Below are 21,825 nucleotides of genomic sequence, written 5' to 3'. Positions count from 1 at the left end.
ATACCCTTCTTAGCAGTGCATGAAATCCAGACGCTCGCAGCATAGCTCATCCCTTCCTTTGCTTTTTCACCTCGGTCATGACTGGTCATATTGCGCTGTTAATAACAAGCAGCATTTATTTCTCTGTCCATATTTAACCACAGGATCTCAGGTTGCCTTGAATTTTTTTTTCCTTCCTCTCTGAGGGAAGTAGTCTTGTACCTCCACCAGTGAACATTGCTCGCAGTCAGGTTGCAGATCCCCAAAGGCCTTCTCCAAATATCTGCTCCTGCCTCTTTGAATGGAGACCGCTGACTTCCTGCCGGCAAAATGTAGCTGGCGCTCAGGTTAAGGGGGCTGCTCTAGGTCAGCCCAGCTGCACGAGAAACAACCCACGTTGATTGTGCAGATTTTCTGGGCTCTTACAAACTCTACATCCTGCTGATTTCAAACAGCTAGACCTTTGGAATAATAGAAATTTATGTTTCCCAAGAGCTATAGTTTTCCTAGGACTATGGTAAAACTTCTCCTACATCTGTTTAGGACTGAAGTTGCCAGTCCTGCCCTGGGTGTGCAAAGAGCATTTTGACAGACCTTGTGAGGATCCAGAGCTGCATTTTCAGCGTTCCCGTAATGCCTCCCTGCAATTGTAGCTATAGTGGGCACAACAGCTGCCTGTCACTGGGATAAAGGTTGGAAGCAGTCAACCACTTTTTTTGAAATAAGATAGCTGGAACAATAGGAGCCACTGACTAAAACACAAGCCACAAAAAAGGCCAGTCAGAAATAAGGCCAGAGTTATGTGGTAGAGAGTTTTTACTGGAGGATAAATGTAAATGCAGAGGTTAGATGCTAAGTTAGTGGAGAGGCTGACCAAAAAACAAAAAATCCAAAAATATCCAGCAAAAACCACCAGGAAACTCGTGGAAAGCACAAAGAATTCTCATAAGAAGTAGAAAGTACATCTGGTGTCAACCAGGGACAAAGCTTTTTGTAGAGAATGTTTTCTGGAAGAAGAAGGTTGGAACACTATGTAAGAATGGTTGTGTCAGGGCATCTAGTCCAATGTCGCATCTCCAGACAGCAGATGCCTAGGGAAAAGTGCAGGAACAGGGCAAGCATTTAGCAATATTTCCTCAGGACACTATCCCAGCCTCCTCTGACTTGTGACTCAGGGACTTCTGTGAGTTTCTGGTTTTGTATTTAATGGCATGAGATGAATTTATCAAACTGATTTTTTTGATTACACACAAATTTCTGGCAACCATAAATTCCTGTAGCACAGTTCCACAACTTAAAGAAGTACTGCATGAAGAAGTGGCTTGATTTAAGCCTGGCAATTCTACATCTCACTTGATGCCCTCTACTTTTCATATTGGAACAGTGAGTGAATCCAAAATCTAGCTTCTCCAGACCATTCAAGATCTTACAGACCCCACCAGAGCCCTTTCGCTCCCTGGTTTCTCCTCCAGCCTGAAGGGTCAAACTCTAATTGTTCCAGGCGTGGGAGTCAAGCCATGCCTTTGATGTCCTTGTCACTTTCTTCTGTGTCTTCTCCAAGTCTTTTGAAATCAGAGGACCAGAACTGCAAATAGTACTCAGGTACCTTGGATTTATAGTGACTTCAGCTTTCCTGTTTGTTTGGTCTCCTTTCCTAGTAACTAATTGACTTGGCTTTTTTTTTCCGCTGCTACTGAGCGCTGAGCTGACCCTTGCACAGAACTATCTATTATACCTAACAATTTTGCTCCTGAGTGATATCAGTAAGCTCATATATATAATTCCTCACAGCTGGTCCTTTTCTTTGCTAGCCTGAGTAACTTAGTATCATCAGCAAGTACCTCACTCTTCACCGCTTTTTCAGATGATTTATGACTATAATAAACAGGCACTAGCATGTCCTGTGGGAATCCACTGCTACAGAAACCGATCACTTTTTCCTACCGTTTGCCTTTTATAGTTCAGTAAGTCCATAGTTGTCTAAGGGAAGGTTTTCCTTCTTACTCCATGGCACCTTAGTTTTGCCAGGAGCCTTCAAGGGAGGGTTCTGCTGAGTACCTTCTGGAAATCCAAGTAGATGTAAGAAAATAGGTCTTTTTGACACCTTTGTTGACTTTTTCAGAGACTTTTCAGAAATCTGTGAAGCATAAGGGACTGTCTCATGTTCCTCTTCCACAGTATCTTGATTCCCAGAGCGCAGCCCACACAGCGGTGAGAATGCATCAGAGCAATAACTGGCTGTGATCAGTTTTCCCCAGGAAGAAACAAAATCCCGGATCTGGCAGGTTACTGAGGTCAAAGAGGGTAACATGCAGCGTTGGGTGTTCAGTTTGGGAACGTTTTGAGTGATCTCACTGAGATGTTCAGTTACTCTACAGATAATCCTTTCTTGTTTTTATTTATTTTAGTTGCAAAACACATTGCCACTTAGAAGAAATGATCTTCTGTAAACTGTAGCAAATACTTGACCATGGAAAGACAGTGTGCTCCCATTTCCAAGCTGGTGCAGTGGCTCTCAGCTGTCATTCCCAAAAGCAGGTGGTGTAAAGGAATACCTCAGCGGTCATGTTTTGCGAGCAGGCTGGCAGGAAGCAGCACAGCCCTCCTCCTCAGAGAGGCTACGCAAAGCTCGCAGGCACTCCGTGCGTTCCTCATCTATGTGACCGAAGCAAGAGGGAGCGCGGATGATGAAGGGCCATTGTGTCCTCCTGCTGCTTTCCTTCTCAGGTAAACGTGTCTCGGGGATTGCCTTGAGCTGGGGTTCGTTCCTTTCATGATGTGTAGGACCATGGCTTTGCGTATGTGTCGATATCAACAAACGTGCACTCTGAGAACATGTTCTGAGGACGGTTTTATGAACTCATGAGGAAAAAAATACAGACTTCTTTAAATGAGAGTTTCGGAGTGCATTGGCAACAGCTAAAAATATTTGTATCTTCAAATACCAAATATTTTCAAGTGAGATGTTTTTGTGTTTAAGTGCTTTCCCCTGTTTGTCCTCTTTTTGCCGTGCTCTATTTATTTCAAAAATGCATGCTGAGGGCTCCAGTAAACAGGGGTTGAAACGTAACGCTTCGTAAGGAGCATTTTCATTAAATTGTGGGACTGCTAGCAAGGAAGCAGAATTGATTGGCAGCTGCACGTGTTGTGCCAGGATCGGACTTAGAAGTCTTTTTAAACTGTCCCTTAGAAGAGTAAGTATTTTGTGATTGTAAAAATTTTCCATGAAATTCAAGCAGTATACTAAGTTTCTGCCAAGACACACTGGAAGGTAGCAATGTAAAGGATTTCAATGGGATTAGTAAGACATAATAAAATGCTTAGCTTAGATACGAGGTTGTGATCAGAGCTTACCAATTGAAAGCTGACCTCTCCCAAGCCAGCCTCCCTGGCAGTGAAAGCAAGCAATGCTTGGCTGTGGCAGAGCATACGTATACTTTCTCTCAGTGACTTCCAAGTATTTTAATACCACCTAATGACAGGAAGAGGATGAGACAGAGTCCTTGGCATTCCAGTCCAACAGTATGAAAGGACCTGATGAAGAGGCAGTTAGGAAGTAAGGGGAAATCCAGGCTTATTTCGGAGTCAGTAGCAAAATTCTTGTGACTTCAGCGGCCCAGGATTCAAGCTAAGAGGGAGAAAAGGCAAGGACAGGCTTTGCAAAAATGCTTGCTCCTCGGCTAGCTTTGCTTGTGTGGAAACTAATTCCAGGTGCTGGAAGGATCAGTCTCGGAAAGCAAAAGAGACTGGTCCCCCTTCCCTGTTACTGCCTTTAAGAGGGGGTACACCAGAAAAAAAACACTCCAAACCCCACTTTTACTTGCTTTATTCCCTTGAAACAGTGAAGTAGCTACAATCTGGACACATGATGTGACTGCTTGGTCTCACAGATTGTTCTGTAAGGGGCTATTTGGAAATGTGACTTGTATATTTTTCTGTGTATGTTTTTGTGGTTGGGGAAATGATGACATGTATCGCTAAAGCTGCACCCAGTCAAAGCTGCTGCTTGCCATAGTGACTCATGACGTACTACTTACAAGGGCTCTCTTATATACCACTGCTGGGTCAAGCTGAATAATACGTGTGCAGATGTTTCCAAGGAAAGGTTGAGAGCCTTCCCTGAGGAGAACTGGAGTGTGAAACAGTCTTCACAAAAATGAGGTGCGAGACACCCTAAAAAAAACAAAGAAATTTTCCCTTGAAAGGATTTGTTCCCATATACATCAGTTGACAGAAAAGATAAGGGATAAGAAAATGAAAAGAAAATGAAATAAGAATAATAGATTTGACAAATATGAAGCAAGAATAATCTCTTGTTTGAAAGGAAAGATGGTTTTCCTCTTCACAGTGGGCCTGAAATGGCTGATTTTTATGCAGTTTCATTTGAGACTGAGAAATAAGTAAAACAAAAATGGACCACTGGTCGAGGGAGAACAGGAAATAAAAATATAAGAACGTATTGCTGTTTCCCTCCCTCTCATCGTAAGCACAACCTAGAGAACTCCTGTCACGAGCAGGAGATGCTGCTCTGCTTAGACTGCAGACGAGAGAGCCAGTCTCGGTGGTGCTTTCCCCTACGTGGCTGAACTTCTGCTTTACCCATTCTTTAGTGTTACAGGCAAGCCCGGGGAATTGAAGGTGGAGAGGACAACGATGTTGAAAATCCCTGATTATGAGTCTTTTCTCTGCTCAAATGTCCAGAAATTTTGAATGTAATCGTAGTTGCAGGTTGAGAGACCCTGGGGGAGTTTCCTAATGCTTAGTTTGAACTTCGACACTCGGGGTTATTAACTTTTGTTGATCTCCTGGTTGGAGATTTGTTGCCTTCATACGCCTCCAGATCAGAGAGGTAACCACCCCTGCTGAGTGTGTTTGTAATGCATACGTGAAATAAGAGAGGGGTTGCAGAAAGGGTTTCAGCGCCAACCCGCAGATGACTGCATCGATCATATTTCCTTTTTCCTTGCGTCGGAGTGACAGCACAGCAGAGTCTGCCCTGTCACACCTCGCTGATGCCACCCCTGCTCTTCCGCAGCCGGGCTGACCCTGTGCTACGAGCACGAGACGCGCCTCGTGGAAGACTTGTTCAGGGACTACAACAAGGTGGTGCGCCCCGTGGAAGACCATCGGGATGCGGTTGTCGTCACAGTCGGACTGCAGCTCATTCAGCTTATTAATGTGGTACAGTATGAACATGCGGTACACATTCAACCGCTAGTTTACACGATATCACCAAACAGTGTCATTTTCTCAGGAAATGGTCTTTCTCCCTTAATCCAGATGTTTGTTGCTACTTTCTCCTTTTTTTCCTTTTTCTTTTTTTAAGGATGAAGTAAATCAGATTGTAACAACGAATGTACGTCTAAAACAGGTAACTCTAAATACTGCTAAACATTCGATTTAAATAAATGCAGTGGACACAGCCAGGAATGAACTACTCTGTTATGATTCCAGAGGCAGCCTGGACAGATGGATCAGCTAATAGAGTATTTCTTCATTCTGGAGTCTTAAGAAAGTCCACAGAACATCTGAGATCCTTCAGAAAGGAATTTTGTATTTGAATGCTCTTTCTCTGATATTATTTCAAACAGTAAACTTCTGCTATACTTCTTTTGGATTGAGGAGTTTGGAGTTTGTTTGTTTGTTTTTAAGCCAAAATTTAAATTAATGAAAAATACTACCTAGGGGGCCCATAGCATATGTTTACGCTTATCTGCAAATCCCCAAAACAAAGGAGTTAAGTATTTCCAGGAAATATTAAAACTACTTCCAACCATACTGGAATACGTTCTTATTGGTTAAAATTTTTCCTCTTTAGCAATGGACAGATGTCAACCTAAGATGGAATCCAGAAGAATATGGTGGTGTGAAAAAAATCCGTATTCCATCAGATGATATTTGGCGCCCAGACCTTGTTCTTTACAACAAGTAAGGAGTGCTAACTGTTTGGGAAGGACGGAGTATCTCTGTCCTAGGTAATAGTTACATTAACTGAACTGGGGGACAGACAGCAGCAAACAGAGGGCTGTTTTCCCACTGTCTATTCCTTAATCCTGTTCCAGAGCCACCCTCTTCCCCATCTGCAGAGTTCAGAGCTGAGCAGAGATAGGAGTGCTTTCCCAGGACAGCTAGACTTCATTTGGTGTAGTATATAGCATGCCTCAGAGCAAATTTTTCCATGAGGGAGCATGATGACGCTGGGGAGATGAGGTGATCCATGATCAGAGAAATCCTTTGTGGTTTATGCCTGGACAATCCATCAAGAGGGAAATTGCTCAATTAGCAAAGAGAACAGATCAAGAGACCTCAGGTGTCGAAAGAGCACTAAGATGGCAACAGTAGGTCAATACGGAAAAGCAAACAGGCCCACCTTTTGAAAACATTGACTGCCTTTGTAGCCTGGTGACTTCAGGTCTAAATTTGACACCTAAGTTTTGCGTTAAGTTAGTCAAATTCTCTAACCAGTTACCTCAGTACAACCACTGCGCCCAGTGTTCTTATGTCTCCTTAACTCCTTCAGGTAACCCTCTGTCGTGATGATGTTAATCATGCTGTCCATATTGTTAATGTCCTTTCTCCTTTTGCAGTGCAGATGGTGATTTTGCTATTGTTAAATACACCAAAGTTCTTTTAGAACATACAGGCCTGATCACCTGGACACCACCAGCTATTTTTAAAAGTTACTGTGAAATTATAGTCACACACTTTCCATTTGACCAGCAGAACTGTAGTATGAAGTTGGGCACTTGGACGTATGATGGTACAGTGGTTGTTATTAACCCGGTAAGCAATAATTTTGTAATTGGGAAAAGCAGTAAGGACCTGGATATATTTTTAGGGAAATCTCGGGTTTCATATGGAGCATCTTACTTTACTGCCTGTTTTGTTTTTCTTGGTTTTTTTGAGGGGCGGTTCTTTCTGCTCATGGTTTTCCATTTACAAGGACTCTCTCCTTGTCTCCTCAGGGATGTCTCCTATCTCTAGATATTTCATCAGTCTTTCTCTGTAGTTGAATATCATTTCTGTGAAATATTTAGTTGAATTCTACATAAAGGACAATATTCTAAAGCAAAATGACACAGATAAGAATGGTTGGTTTGCTCACAAAAATGCAGGAAATGCCTGGGTTATTGAACGTTCTGTTCCTAAGTGAAGGCCAAGTTTTGATTTTGTTCAGAACATCTAATATTAAGAACTTGTATTCTTGCTGTCAGGAGAGCGATCGTCCAGATCTGAGTAACTTCATGGAGAGTGGCGAGTGGGTGATGAAGGATTACCGAGGCTGGAAGCACTGGGTTTACTACGCTTGCTGCCCTGATACCCCCTATCTGGATATCACATATCACTTCCTCATGCAGCGCCTGCCTCTCTACTTTATTGTGAATGTCATCATTCCTTGTCTGCTCTTCTCATTTCTAACTGGGTTAGTTTTTTATCTACCCACAGATTCAGGTATGTGAATTTATTCATTTTGATGCCATTGAAACTGTTCTTCTAACAAGTTGCTAAGAAATTCTGAGAACTTGAAATCCCCAGCCAAATCCGGGGCAGGAGATGCTCAGCACTTACTAAAAATCAAACCCTTTAGCTCACGGTACTAGTTCTAAACATTCTGTAAATAAAGAGAAGGCTCTGGAAACTGAAGCCACTGCTATCTAGATAAACGAGACTGATTTCCCATGGAAATCACTGACTAACTAACTATCCAGTCAACTTCTGTGAAATCAAGATTTGGCAAATTGATTTTTAAATCTTGTCATTTGGGTATTCAGTATGTTAGCAGGTCACACAGCAAGTGAGCAAATACAAGTGACTAAGGCACTTCTGCACTGTGTTAGAGCACAGAGCTTGTTCTTCTGTTTTCATGCGTTGGCTCATTTGATACAGTAACCCTGGTCTCTTCTGGCCTCTTGTGTGTCCCTCCTGAGCAACTCTCTGCTGGAGAAATGAACTTGCTACCTGCAACCATTTCCAGCGTTGCATTCATTTTTACTTTGTATTGGGAATCTGCCTTTAAGCTCCTTCTGTGAAAGACTTTCTATAAAGTTTTCCACCAAAAAGTAGATAAAGTGCAACTGGATAGATGATAGATGTGTGAATCATGTTTTATAGTTTGGTTTTGACATTCTATCTTACTGGAAGATCTCAAATCTAAACTTGAGTGTGAGATATGAGTATGTCTGCCCACTCAGCCCTGCATGAGTCTGCCAGAGAGCAAGGCAAATGAGCCTGCAGGAGACTGGCTCCAAGGAGCAAGCGTTGATCAGGTGCATGCATCTCACTGTTCAAAATCCACAGCCCATGAAGTGATCCCAGCAAGTAAGCTTTCCATACTCATCACCTGCCTCTCAACCTAGTCATGCCTGGTGATTTTATCCACCTTAATGCTGGAGCTGATCCTATCTCAGGCTCTCAAGTTTGGCCAATCTAGTTAGTTGCTTTGAATGCTAGGAGAGATAATAGCATTCCAGATGCACTCAAATGTACATTTATGAACAGCCATCATCCATATCATATCTTCTCAAACCCCATCTCTGCACTGAATGATACGAACAGCAGTGATATTGTCTTTTTTTTGCATGGCAGGTGAGAAGATGACTCTCAGCATCTCTGTTTTGCTGTCTCTGACTGTGTTCCTTCTGGTCATTGTGGAACTGATTCCTTCCACGTCCAGCGCAGTGCCTTTGATAGGCAAATACATGTTGTTTACAATGGTGTTCGTCATCGCTTCCATCATCATTACGGTCATTGTCATCAACACCCACCACCGCTCCCCAAGTACCCACACCATGCCGCAGTGGGTCAGGAAGGTGAGCTGTACAGCTTTGCATGTTTCCCGTTTTCCACAGAGCACCACATATTTCATTGGCTGGCTTTCTAATAAAAGTCTGCAAGGACTGGGGAAGCAGATACATCACGCTAAATCTCTCTAGGCACAAGAGCTAGTGTTTACTGCTTAGCTGCGTGTCAAGTCAGCAAGGCTGCCAGGTTGCTCCTTTACCTAACAAAATTGCCCGCTGGGGTAGAGTCTTGCAGGGACTAGGCGAGGCAAAACACAGGGGCAGCTGGTTTCCCTGTACCTGAAGGTACAGGGAAAAGAAATTCGTCTGAGTACAGCCGGCCCATGTTACTGATCTGAGTCTCCATCAGATTGCGTAACGCTGCTGCCGGCCAGCGGCCAAGTCCTCCAGCCCGTCTGAAGGCAGAGCACAGGAGTCAGCCGGCATGCCTCTGTTCAGCTTCCCATTTTTCAAAACACAGCTTAACGAGAGCCACGATCTTCTCCGTGATTTTCCATTAAATACTGTTAGTCCGCAGGCCTTGGGAAGTGAGCAGGTCCTCACCCTCTGGTAAATGGTAATCGTGAGCGGTGAAAAATTGGAGGTGTGTCATTACAGGCTCTTTGCCAGGGAGACAGGACCAAAGGGGGGCAATTCAGTTATTCTTTCCTTTTTTTAAGCCTGCCTCTGTTCATATTAAAGCACGACGTGAATAGGAGATTGTTTCACAGATTTCTAACCGTACTTTTAAGGCTACAATTTACATCAGATTCACTCTGCAGCATGAAAAATCTGCAGAAGAGACACTCCTAAAGACAAGCACTGCACGCAGATTGGTCTGGGAGACAAGCCTCCACCACTCTGAGGGAAATTATTGTAAACCGGATACGCACATATAACCGAAACATTTACAATAGCAAAGTCGAGCATAGGTAGCCAAAAGGGATCCTTTGTAGTCCCTTCTTCAAGCCAGATCCATAAGCAGCACGTGCCAAATCGGACAGAATTGACCCCGGGATGTCAGTTCACGCCAGCCGAGGGTCTGGGCCGGGACAAGCGCGCCCCTTCACGTGGAGATGCTGCCTACGCGGCAGTGGGAAATTGTTTCCAGAAAACGTGCGACAGGCCTGCGGATGATTCAACCCGCCGCAGGCCATGAGGCTTACAAAAGACGCGTGTGTGGTGACACACTCCGAACGGAGCCGCTGGCAGACCCGGCGGGCAGGCGGGCTGGTGCCTGGGAGGCTCGCCGCTGTTTGCTGCCTAGCTGCATCTGTCGGACAGCCTCTCCAAACAGAAACTTTCTTCTTCTCTCTCTTTGCTTTCAGATCTTTATTGACACCATCCCAAACATCATGTTCTTCTCTACAATGAAACGACCATCCAGGGATAGAGAAGACAAAAATATTTTTGCAGAAGATATTGATATTTCTGAAATTTCTGGGAAACCAGATCCCACGCCTGTCAACTTCTACTCCTCACTTACCAAAAACCCAGATGTGAAAAGTGCTATAGAGGGAATCAAATACATTGCGGAAACGATGAAATCAGACCAAGAATCTAGTAACGTAAGGCATTTTTTGTGCATGATTCATTTCTTGCTTTTAAACTGTTACATCTTTTTTTGGCAAAATGTCCATTTCTCACAAAAACACTCCAGACAGAGTTTTGGCTTTAAGTGGGGACAGTGTTCTCCCCTTGGTGCAGTCAATAAGGAGTGGCAGATAATAGTCACAGATGGCAATTGAATTGTGGCCAAAAAAAAAAAGGGGGGGCACTGCTGAAGTTTTCTAAATATGATATTTGAAGCCATAGGGATGGAGTGACTGTGACTAGCTAAAGCAGTTTCAAGAACCTTAGTAAAGCTCCAAAGCACGTTCCTAGTGTGCTGCATTGAAGGCACCCTCACCATGTAGTCAGCAATCCTCTGTTTCTTTTTGAAAGCCAGGAGGCAAGCCCAATTCCAAGCTCCGCAGAAGTAGTTTTATTTGAGAATTCTTACATGTGACTTACCAGTTTCAGTAGGGTTTTATTTCATTATGGAACGCTACAAGTAGTCCCTGTAAGTGGAGCATGTCATGAGCTACTCTGATTACTGACTTTTTCCACGTTGCAAGCCAAAGTAAGGATAAATGCATGTACAGCCACATATGGCAGTGCTCCCCAGGAAAACCTAGCTCTGTCTCCTTCTAGCATGTTCAACACAATCAACCCCCTTTTTTATTTCAGTTACTGCAGCTCACACAGCTTTTGAATGGATAATTCGGTATCAGGAGTTCACCTTTCTAAATGATGCCAGACATGCACCGCCGAGACGCAGATGTCTGGCAGCAATGGCTAGCCTGAAGATAGGGAAAGCATTCTCTGGGACAGTATTTTGGCCCATATTCTTGGAAAAAGAGGCCTTTCTTTCACAGAGGCAAAACTTAACACCACAGTGTTTGTTCCTGTGGCAAAATTCCAGGAGCAGACAGGAAAATGCTGGTGCTGGTCTGTGTTCTGAATGACCCCGATGCCTTTTCGCTGTCACCTTCAGCAAGGCTGGCTTGGTTTCAGGGTCTCTGGGACTTTGGTTCCTTCTATACTTACAAGGAGGTTCTTCAGTTTACTGGCAAGTTCTCCCTACAGAAGTAGAGCCCAGCTGTTTTTGTCATCTAGGTACCACTGATACCACTTCCAGAAGGTTTCAAAAGTCAAATTCCAAAAATAAACTGAAGACTGTGACTTCTGAGGGCTGAGGGTTCCTCACATTCACTTATGGACCACCTAACACAGTACTTGATTATCAGTGTCCTGTAGTTAACTTACAACGGCCTCTCCTACTAGTGGGGCAACTAAGGCAAAAGTAGAGGGAGGCTAAGGCCCAAACGTGTCGCTCATTAAGGCAGACTTACAAGGCAATAATCCTGTACTCTGAGCCCCACGCTTAGTACGGCACACTGTGCTCTTTCTCATGGTACTGGCTTTCCACATAAACTATTCAGTGAAAATGCTGTCTCAGAGCAAGTGGTTTGCATTGTGTCCCAATGCAAGTGTTCCCAAGGGGAAAAGGTGGTCCCAGACCTTAGCATGTACCCCTAGGTGTTGAAAGCAAGGACTACAGCTAAATTAAGAGTTGCTCAGACACTCCACAAGAATAAAAAAAAGCAATTAAAAAAAAAAAAACATTCCAGTCAAAATAAGCATTTTGCTTTCTACTTAAAGCTCCCTTTCAAAAGGAAACAATTCAACCAAAAATTAAGCTTTCTGTAATTTCTTTTTAATGTAACTGTTCACCAAATTGTCTGGGTCTTCAAACAGTTTAGTCTTGAAACTTGTATTTCTAGGCAGCTTAGGCTTTCTGAACCACTAATCTGATTTTGAAAACAAAATGAGGTGGGGGGTTTTCCATAATAATGGAACTAAGAAAGAGCCTTTCCACTGTTCAAGACAGTAAACTACAAGAATGCCCATAAGAAACATAGTTCTGCAGAGGTTGTAACCATCCCCTTTCTTTCTTTCCCAGGCTGCAGAGGAATGGAAGTTTGTTGCAATGGTGATTGATCATCTTCTCCTTGGTATATTTATGCTAGTTTGCATTATTGGAACATTAGCTGTATTTGCTGGTCGCCTTATTGAATTAAATCAGCAGGGATGAACACAAAATTGAAACCATTTGCTGCCCTGGCCAGCATCTGATATGACCATCAAAACCTGGCCAGCCTCTGGAAGTTTCACAGACAGAAATCGGTTCCCACTGGGCATGGGGATAATAAAATGAAGGGTGCCATACTTAGCACTTCTGAGCTGCTTCTTAGTGGCGTTTCACTGCCAAAAAAGAAACATTTATGCTACTGGTAGACTGAATGGCTGTAAACCAGGTTTTGATCCATTTTACCAATTATTAAAAACATTAATGTGTTAATAAGATTGTTTGACTTTGTAACCCGCAGATACAATTCTAGTGACATCAATAGCATAATATGCTTTAACTGGGCTTTAAATCTGTATCTAACTTTAGATTTCAAGTTTCTTTTAATATCTGCTCTGTGTTTTCTGTATTGGCAATGTCTCAGATGACTCTTCTTGTAACACTAGATATAACCAGCAGAAGTATCTCAAACTCCATGGTTAAGCACTTAATTTTCATGGATAAATCTGAAATGCCTGACTCTGATATGTGCCTCTACCTGTAGAAACTCTTGGTCCAGCAAAGAGGAGGGAGTATTCTTCATAGACGGGGGGGGGGGGAGAATCCAGACTCGGCCGGCTGGGCCGCACAGGCATTTTTTGCGATCAAGCCCCATGGTAAAGCACTTTAGCAGAGGAGGATTTTTCATCCTGTTGTATCGGTGAGCCCTGCTCTGTGACCGCCCAAATAACCTGCAGCCAGGGAGTATATTGCACCTCAGCATGCAAGAGCCTATCTCCTAGAGGCAGTTACCCTGTCTGAAGGAAAAAAGCCATGGTCTGCCCTCTTTCTTTAGCCTCACCTATCCTTCCTGAAAGCAACTCTAGGTTTCTGCAGCGACGTGGGCCTGCGCAGACAGAAGCTCTTGGATCTTCCTTGTCCCTGCAGCCGCTGCTCAGCCCGCTGCCCCTCCGGGGGCTAAGCTCTAGCACTGGCATCTGAGTGATTCTGTCGCAGTAGCTGTCCTCTTATCTTTGCCTGCTAACACCCGTTATAAGAAGCCCCAAATTCATTACTTACTAATGCTTAGGATTTCCAGTTATCACAGCTGTTCTACAATTGCATCCTAAGGGAAAGGTTTAGGCCACAGGGTGGAAAGGGTGTGCCCGTCAGACCACCTCTCCACTCCAGCCTTGTCTGCTCTAGGAAAGTTGGCCTCCGCTCTCCTTTTTTGCGAGCCTAGTACTGGGGGCAGCTGCAAGTTTGGGGGGGCCTCGGCGTGGCATCCTAAGCACAGTCATCTTCCATTGCTCCTCGAAAATTGTGTCCGGCCCTGCTGAGTGATACGATGACCATTGAGCGAGATGCGGCAGCACAAGGCGCGGTAGGAGGGGAAGGATGGAGCTCGGCTTTACTCGTGTGACAACGTGCCCGAGCCCCCCGCCCCCAGGTCTCCCGAGCAGCCCGAAGCACTAACCGAGCCGGAGCCAAAAGTTGAGCGGCAGCTCGCTCTCGTGGCAAAACGGAGTATTGCTGCTTCTGTCCAAAGACCTTTGATACTGTCAGTTTTTAAGTAAATATTCAACACAGACAACAAGCCTACGTTTGTTTTAATACTACAGCATTGAAATTCCACCCGTGCTGCCTGTTCTTCTCAAAAATAAACAGGGAGAGGTGGGGCAACTGACACAAGGTACTCGTCTTTTCAAGCTAGTTGTCCAAGCTAATAGGGAGATCTGTAAATAACTTGCCGTGAGTTTAATGAAATAACGTATTACGTTAATGCTCTACAGGCATGTGTCATGTCTGCAGCGGGCAGGCATCTGCAGTGCTCTCTAGGGCAAACTAGGCACTTGGGGAATGTTTCAGTGGTGGCCGAGTGGCATTGCATAGCGCCCGCTGGGCAGTGTTTTGGTGAGCTGCAGTCCTAACCAAAGCAAATAGTTTGTCTAGGTCAATCGATCATTTGTAACGCTCTGCTCAGCCCTTACAGTTTTGATGATGGTAATCTTTGCCTCCCTGGATGATCATTACGCCTGTAAACCGTTGCTGAAGATATATGCTAGGCTAAACCTCTGCTGACAGGAGCAGGGCTTGCTGCAGCTCTGTTCATCTTCAGCGCTCGGCCCTCGGGATGCAGCTCCCTGCTCACGATGGGCTAAGCAGCAGTGCAACGGTGCCAGCATCGCTGTGGTACCCCACTGCCTTCAAGAGGCAAATTCAGATTTTGAACTTTAACTAACAATTTTCCTGATATACAAATGAGAGACCAGAATCATCCTTCAGTTTCTCTAATGTGTCAAAAGTAATGACACTGAAGGCAACAGACCTAAGTTAAATGCACACCGCAGGACAGAGGTGAGGAGGTGTCCTTTTGACAGTGACAGCACCCTGAGCAGTTAACCTGCTTCCCTTTCAGCTGCCATCTTCTTGCCATTAAAGCTGTTCACTTTGATCCTGTTTATAATGCCTTATATATGTCCTTAATAGAATAGTTCTCTGGAACTTGTCCAACTTATTTTTAAGTCTGAGTCTCTTTCCAATTTTTAAACAATATTGGCAATTAACTTTCCCCTTCCCAACCCTTTTATGACCTTCAACTACTTTCTACTGTGCCATGGATATTTTGCCCTCAGATATGCAGTCATCCCAAATCTCTCTCCCCTTAGCACTTGTACTGTTCAGGAGACCTGACCCCTCTGAGGGGGTTATTTGCTCTGAATTTTAAAAAGTCCATTACCCTGCTGTAACAGTTCCAAGGGAGCAATTTCACCTCCAAATGAGTCTGTAATCAGAAGAGGCTGCTGCTCTCCATAGTCACCAGGCGGATAAGCTGAATGTGATGGCCTTATTCTGTCTATTCAGCTGGTTACCTCTTGGCTTTGCAAAACGTAGCTGAGTTGAAGCTGATCAACAGAACGAGCGCAAAAAAGACATTCACTAAACTTTAAATGCCTGATCATGAGTTTGGATATGCCAGATCTGATCATCCACCCAAAACTAGTGTTTGGGTCCTGAGAACTCTTGTCCCAGGCCTGACAGAGCATTTCAACCTCAGGTAGGTTGAGAATTATTAAGAGATTATTGTTTCCAGCAACAATTTAAGTTCTCAGCTTGTCTCCAGGATATAAGCTGCCACCAGCCCCCTCGCTGCTGCCATCGCCCCAGAGAGGTGTGAAAGCAGTGCGAGTTTCATCAGAGTGCTGAGTCAGCAGTTCCTGTTTCCACAGCTGAAGCAAACCACAGTGGGGCAGACCAGTAGGGTGAAAGAGTATGTGTAATGTAGGACCCGCAAGGTGCATGACACTGTGCTGGTATCAGCCAAAGAAAGCATGTTACACCCCTGAAAAATTTGTTTTCTGGTATGGTGGCATGTGAGATGTCACTGTTAAAGTCACCATTAGTTTAGCATAGCAGAAATGCTTTTGACACTGGATGCTGGAAGGTTGCTGTACTTGAATCCAGTCACAAGACCTTACTTCTTTATATGTTACCGAGGGCTAGGTAAAGTCTAGCACAGCTTCCAGGCCTCTAGGCATGCTCCTGGGAAAAAACTCTCTCCCTCTCCTTCTGCCTTAAAAATAGAAACTCTGTGGCTTGTCATAATTGTGAAATTAGTACCAAGTCTTCCAAGCTGCTCCCAGATGAATGTTGCATGTACACGGACATCTAACAAACCTCTGGAGTATCCCCCCCGCCCCGCTTCTGGGAATCAAAGTCCAGCTACAGACGGGGCAATCGTGCACTGCTCTGCAAAAGATTCGCTAAAACAATCGTACTTCCCTTCCTGAGTCAGCATAAAAGACAGGCAGAGCTATGGAAAACAACAGAGCTGCAAGCAATGATTTCCACTATGGTTCTGCGAGCCCTGATGATTTCAGACAGCTGCAGGTGGGCTGTCGGCAGCACGTGCGGGAGAGCAGAGCAAGGACAGGGCACCTCCGGCCACCGGCGCGCCAGGGTCCCACCAGCAGAAAAGCCTACAGAGGAGCCTGCGGGCCAGCGCGGAGCGGCGGCGATGGGTCAGGCACTGGATCCCCCGTGGGGGAGAACACCTCTCCAGCAAGGGCTGCTGTCGCTTCCCGTCGTCCCTGCACAGACCTCTCCCGCAGCACGGCTTCCAGCCGCTTCAGCCGGCTCCAACGACCACGCAGAGCGGGACCAGCGCTTGCTGCTTAGCCCGTACGGAGTGCCGAACACACACATCGTATGATATTCCTCCAGTGCAGAGTCCAGAGGGAGCTGTTTGCCTGTAGGTGATTTTAAAACTGTTCTCACCTAACGCAATGACCCAAATACAGCGTGCAGTGCTTGGGAACCTCCTGTGGATTTGGGACCCTCTTTAGGGAGCTTTAGGTCTGCAAGGCCATAAAGGGAGTAAATACAGAGTACCTGTGGTTTTCCCATTTGTGAGTCCCCTAATTTTTGTTTGTGAACTTATCTAATTCGGAGAGGGGGGCAGAAGAGGGTAGGGGGAAAAATTGTACATGCTTTGTGTCAGCGTTGTAGTGCCCCACACATGCAATGACACGAAACCAGAGAAATGGACTACAGAAAAAGCTGGAAAAGTTTGAAACCTTTACCTGAAGGCAAATCAGCGCTGCTGTTGCTCTCAGTACAGCACATCTCACGGTAATACTGTCTTTGGGCAACCGGTAATCTCTTGGTCAAAACATGAAAGTAAACTGTAACAGGCTAACTCAGCACACAGACCACGGAGTATTTGACCTCGTGACATGCTGTTACAAGGGAATGTAACGCATTTAAATTTTTCTGAACGTCTTTCTCTAACATTCATGTATTTTAGACAATAGTGTTTTACAGCTACTGAGCTGGACCATGCTAATGCATGGCGTGAACAAAAAAATCCAACTACCTGCAAAGTGTGAAATGCTACAGGGACAAAAGTATGTGGGAACAAAGATTATTTTGGCTCAAACAGGCACCCAAGACAGCGCTCTCACCTTTCAAACCTCACTCCTATCTGCCCAAGCTACTCCATCACGTGTATTTGGGGCATTTTTCCATTCAAGATCTCAGCACTGGACCCAAAGACAGTAACAGAAGTTTTCTTTCTAGAAAACTTAGTCAAGCTTAGAGGGCAAAGGAAGCAGACTCTATTGCTTGTCTGGTAAAGTGATTTCTACATAAGTGAGTTAATTGAGGTAAGAAGAACAAATCCCTCCTGGGTTATCACGCAGAGAGGGGTAATTGACCTTCCCACACCTCTATATACTGCGGGTCTTAAAAGAGAAAACGCGAGTACCTCTTTCCCACTGCTTAATGATGTTTCTGCTGCGCTGCGCGCGGGTCTGCCTGCCGCATCGCCATCCCCAGCTCTGCTGCTCCTCCCCGCTGGCTCTCGTCAAGGCCAGGGGAGGCAGGTAAAGCGAAGCATCCTGAGAGCTCTGGGGGCAAATAGAGCATCAGGAGCTGCGGCGAGAGCAGATTCTGCTTAAAGGCCTTTGGGACCCATCACTTTTGTAGAAGGATGGGGCAATGCTGAGGAGGATGCGGTAGTGCAGAGGGCACGTCTGACCTGTGCAACTCGCTGCCGTGGGCTGTCACGGAGGCCAAGGGACGAGTAGCCGAAAAGAGGAGCCAATGACACAGACAATGAGCGTAACCAGGGACCCAATGAGGCTTTAAAAAACAGCATGATCCCCTGGAAAAGCTGCAGATAGTCACAGCTCAGGTCACTACGCAGCACTTGGGGACCTGCAAACCTCTCCCCATAATCTGGTTCTCTCATAGCCTCTGCCCACTTTTACCCCCGGGGGACGGCAGCGCACGCAGGTGCGGCCGGGCGCGCTAAAGCGCGGAGCAGCCGCGGCCGGGAGCGCCCCGGGGGCCCGGGGCTGCCGCCCACCGGCGCCGGCCCTAGTCCTGTGGGGGCGCGGGCTGCGGCCCCCCCGGCCGCCCCCGGGCCCGGCCTGGGCTCGGCTGTCTCCTGGCTGCGGCGCCCCCGGGGCCGCGGCGTGCGCAGCGGCGGCGCGCGGCGCCCCAGAGCCGCCCCAGAGCCGCCCCAGAGCCGCCCCGCCGGCGCTTCCTGCCGCCGCGCCGCGCCCGCTATAAATAGCCGCCCGGAGCAACATGCCACGGCCGCCGCAGCGGCTGCAGTGCCGCCGGGAGCTGCCGTCCCCCGCCGCGGCGGAGCGCGCCCGCAGCGCGGTAAGCGAGCGGGGGGACCGGGCCGGGCCGGGCCGGGCCGGGCCGGAGGGGGCTCGCGGCACCGTCGGGGCAGGCGGCGGCGGCCGAGCCCGGGGCGCGCAGGGCGGCGGCGGGGCCCGCTCCTCCCGGCCCCTCCCGGCTGCGCCCGGGCGCCCCGCCGCCTCCCCGCGCGGCGCTGCGCGGCCGCGGAAAACGGGGGGAGGGGGGAGCCCGCGGGAGCGGGGCTGTGCTTCGCGTGGTGCCTGTCTGCTCTCTCTCTCTTTTCTTCCAGACCTCTCTGTGTCGGGCTCGGACGCGCTCCTGCCCCCGAAGCGGCTCCCGCGCTGGGTCAGGAGCCCTCCCTGCTTTTCCTTGGCTTTCGCGCTTCCCCGGGGGTCGGTGCGTGCAGGGGACGGAGGATGGCGACGGAGGCGGCCTGGCCCCCCCGAGCCCCCTCGGCGGCTGGAGCGCGCCCCGGCCCGGAGCAGCACAGCTCGGCTGCCGGCCCTCGCGTCCCTGCCCGCCGCGACGCGTCCTGGGCGCGGGGTCAGGCCGGCGGGGTGGCGGGGGCCGCGGGTGGGCCGCCACGCGTGCGGCACCCAAACCGCCTGCCGTTACAGCACTTGGCTGGTGCAGATGTTTGTGGCGGCCTCCCTCCCTCGAGTGCTTTGATCTGCAGTAAATGTTAAGGTGAAGTTCGCAGTTAAAACTCTGCAGTGGAGGCAAACGAAACGAAGCAGTTCTCCGCCATCAGAGCGAGCTCTCGGGGGCTTTCTGAAGGAGCCAAGTTTGGGAACTTCAAGTAAACAATGTGAAGGTTTTGGCTTGTTTCCTCATTTGTCTGTCCCTGCTACTCTTGTGGTTACACTTCATCTTTTAATGAAAACATACTCTGCAGCACAGGATTGTATCACTTCTCTGAAAGTGCATGTTCTTCAGGCTGCTGACTTGTGCCCTGCTCAGGCCTCTTATTTAAAGCAAAATAATGCAGAACTTATCTCTGACGTTAGGTGGGATGTACTTAATCAGGACTCTGCCATAAGGCACTTTTAAATCACTTTTCTATTCTTGTAGTGCTCCCCAAAGAAAGGGGCACCAGAAGTCCTTGGCTGGAGCAGCTCTTCTCAGCCTCGAGCTCTAGCAGATGGGCAGTGTGTTCTGCTCCTCCTCACTCGTGCCTCTTTCACTGGCCTTTTTTCTTTTGCTCAGTTTCTTCCTGTCAGTTACCTCCTTCCAGCCTGATTTTAGGAGCACAATGTGGGGCCTAAGCTGGCGGTGTGAAAAAGAAGAGGTCTTGCCGGAGTGTGTTTGGCCTCTGCACGTTACCCATGGTGTGTTCATACCCGATACCTTTCCAGCTCGGGAGCCGTGGTTTAAAGAGGGCCCTGAGGGATGGAGCACTAGCGCGGAGGAGCTTGCCGTGGTAACGCACCTCCTTTCGGGGCGAGAGGTGTGACCCTTTCTCTGAGACCTGGGGCAGAGGGTGAAGCTTTAGGGGCACGTTTCTCCATCTAACCCAGCGTCTGCGCCTCATGTTAGGCACGAGGAGGACTGAGCTGGCATGTACTTTCCCCTTTGCTGGAGCACACGAAGGGAAGGACTATGCGAGGAGGAAATACAGCTGTTGCAGAGTACTTCTGCCCTCTGTGCAGCAGGAGCACGTGAGCAGGGGACGGACGCACAAAGATTCAGGAAGAGAGCATGAGAAAGAAGCAGGGGGACAGGGAGAGCTAGAGAGGAAAACCTTTTACATGTGCAGAAACTCCTGTTATAAAATCCGTGCAGTTAGGACCTGAGCAAATGTTCTAGCGATATGATTGTGTATCTATTTTTTTTCTTTCTCCCCCTTTAATAAGAGTCCTCATTATTGTTCCTCCACAAACTGCTGTATTTAATTCTACTAGCACTGAGTGTGTTTCTTCCCACACTTCTGGGCTCTTCGGTATCCTCTGACTTTGAGCTGAGCTGGATGTTGTCCTTAGTGCATGCCTGTCAACTGTGTAGATCTTCATGCTGCCACGTGAATGATTATTTCCATAACTGGTTAAGGCAAGTTTCCTAGGAATGTAAAACGAGATGCACATCAGTTTCCGTGGTGGGTCTGGATTAGCGTGTGAGCTCCCTGGGGCAAGGACCCTCCCCTGGAGGGTGCAGTTACCCTGCGCGCTGCCCGCGGTGGAGCAGAGGGAGCTCTGCCCCTGCTGCCGTCCCTCCCACGTCCCTCTGATGTCAGCTCTCTGGCCACTTGTTCCTTCCCCTGTGCTGCAGCTCATCGAACCCTATTTCAGTTATTTGTGAGGTTGTGCTGCAACCGAACTGCTGAAAAGTTCAGCAATCCAGGTTAAAAATAACCCTCCAAAAGGGGGAGAGGCGAGGGAGAGTAATTATTCCATCCATTTGTACAAATGTCCTGTATCAGCCCTTGTGCTGCCTTCCTCCCCCCCCCCACCCCCCGGCTTGATACTGCTCATTCTGGCAAATGGGGATTAAAACAGTGTAAGTGCTCTAGCTTCACCCTCACTTCTGTTGCTGCCGTAGTGTTTCTACTGAAATTATACTTTCTACAGTACATTACTCTCTTGAAGAGCATCAGATAGCAAGATGCTGTCTCTTGGGGTTGTATTGCTAAAACACTGCTAGCTCTTCCTCTTTTTTGAAGAGAAGTCCAGAGTTATCACAGAACTGCAGCAGGACTTTAGGGTTCATGCAGTAGGTGCAGAATTGAAAGTGTGCATCTAAAGAAAGATATTTGCTATAAAAGGGACCATCTCCCACCTGTGACATATGTATGTACCTCTGCATCAGATCAGCTTCAGACCCTTCTCAGTGGAGAGGCTGCTGAGAGGCAGGAGCTAAACAAATCTCTCTGGGAAGGAAGTGTGTTGCAGTGTTACTATCCATTACTTACAGTGCATAAAATGCTAATAACTGTTAGCTTTCAGCCTTGCTAGTATCACCGCCAAGCTTTTTTGGCAAAAGAAAAGAGCATGTGTTTGGTTAGTGCTGTCTGGCAAATGTGACACAATTCATAGGACTCCTTTAGAGGTGGGTGTGCTGTTCCTGGTGTATGTACAGTCTAGTAAAATATCTTCATGCTGCCACCAGCCTTTAGAAAGTTGCTGTGCTCTTGACTGTTGAATCTCCATCAAGATAATGGACTTACGTATGGCAACCACGAGAAACAATGACGCAATGAAGAGTGAGGGTGGGAGGGGAAACTTTCTTTAAAGGTTATGCTCTTGCCAACGCAAACGTAAGTTCATTTTTGGCCACAATTATAATATGTGAACTGTTGTAAAATTTCAA

At 47.1% G+C, this 21,825-nt stretch overlaps 2 protein-coding genes across 6 annotated transcripts in view; both read left to right on the top strand.

Annotated features, from left to right (window-relative positions):
* The first annotated feature begins 2,611 nt into the window (after positions 1-2,611).
* On the top strand, positions 2,612-12,953 carry CHRNA1 (cholinergic receptor nicotinic alpha 1 subunit). Its single transcript, XM_026092832.2, has 9 exons — positions 2,612-2,706; positions 5,015-5,160; positions 5,306-5,350; positions 5,798-5,907; positions 6,567-6,762; positions 7,194-7,431; positions 8,566-8,789; positions 10,088-10,327; positions 12,265-12,953. Exons 1-9 carry the CDS (start codon positions 2,664-2,666, stop codon positions 12,394-12,396), a joined length of 1,374 nt encoding a protein of 457 aa, XP_025948617.1. The 5' UTR covers positions 2,612-2,663; the 3' UTR covers positions 12,397-12,953.
* A 5,193-nt stretch (positions 12,954-18,146) lies between these two features.
* WIPF1 (WAS/WASL interacting protein family member 1) overlaps positions 18,147-21,825 on the top strand; it is a 57,078-nt gene continuing 53,399 nt past the window's right edge. For all 5 annotated transcript variants that reach the window (XM_064514983.1, XM_064514977.1, XM_064514979.1 and 2 more), the window contains exon 1: positions 18,147-18,540. The gene's annotated coding sequence lies outside the window, so the exon portion shown is untranslated. The remainder of the gene's footprint in view (positions 18,541-21,825) is intronic.

The sequence above is a fragment of the Dromaius novaehollandiae genome, chromosome 7 (assembly GCF_036370855.1).
Source record: "Dromaius novaehollandiae isolate bDroNov1 chromosome 7, bDroNov1.hap1, whole genome shotgun sequence".
NCBI classification, from domain to species: domain Eukaryota; kingdom Metazoa; phylum Chordata; class Aves; order Casuariiformes; family Dromaiidae; genus Dromaius; species Dromaius novaehollandiae.
Note: the sequence above shows the minus strand (reverse complement) of the source record. Positions and strands in the feature narration are given on the sequence as shown.

Excerpts from the sequence above, each read along its gene's own strand:
- CHRNA1 (XM_026092832.2), top strand. The coding sequence starts at position 2,664 with ATGATGAAGGGCCATTGTGTCCTCCTGCTGCTTTCCTTCTCAG. Across the intron at positions 6,763-7,193 it reads CAGTGGTTGTTATTAACCCG|GAGAGCGATCGTCCAGATCT; the intron begins GTAAGCAATAAT and ends TCTTGCTGTCAG. Across the intron at positions 7,432-8,565 it reads TTATCTACCCACAGATTCAG|GTGAGAAGATGACTCTCAGC; the intron begins GTATGTGAATTT and ends TTTGCATGGCAG.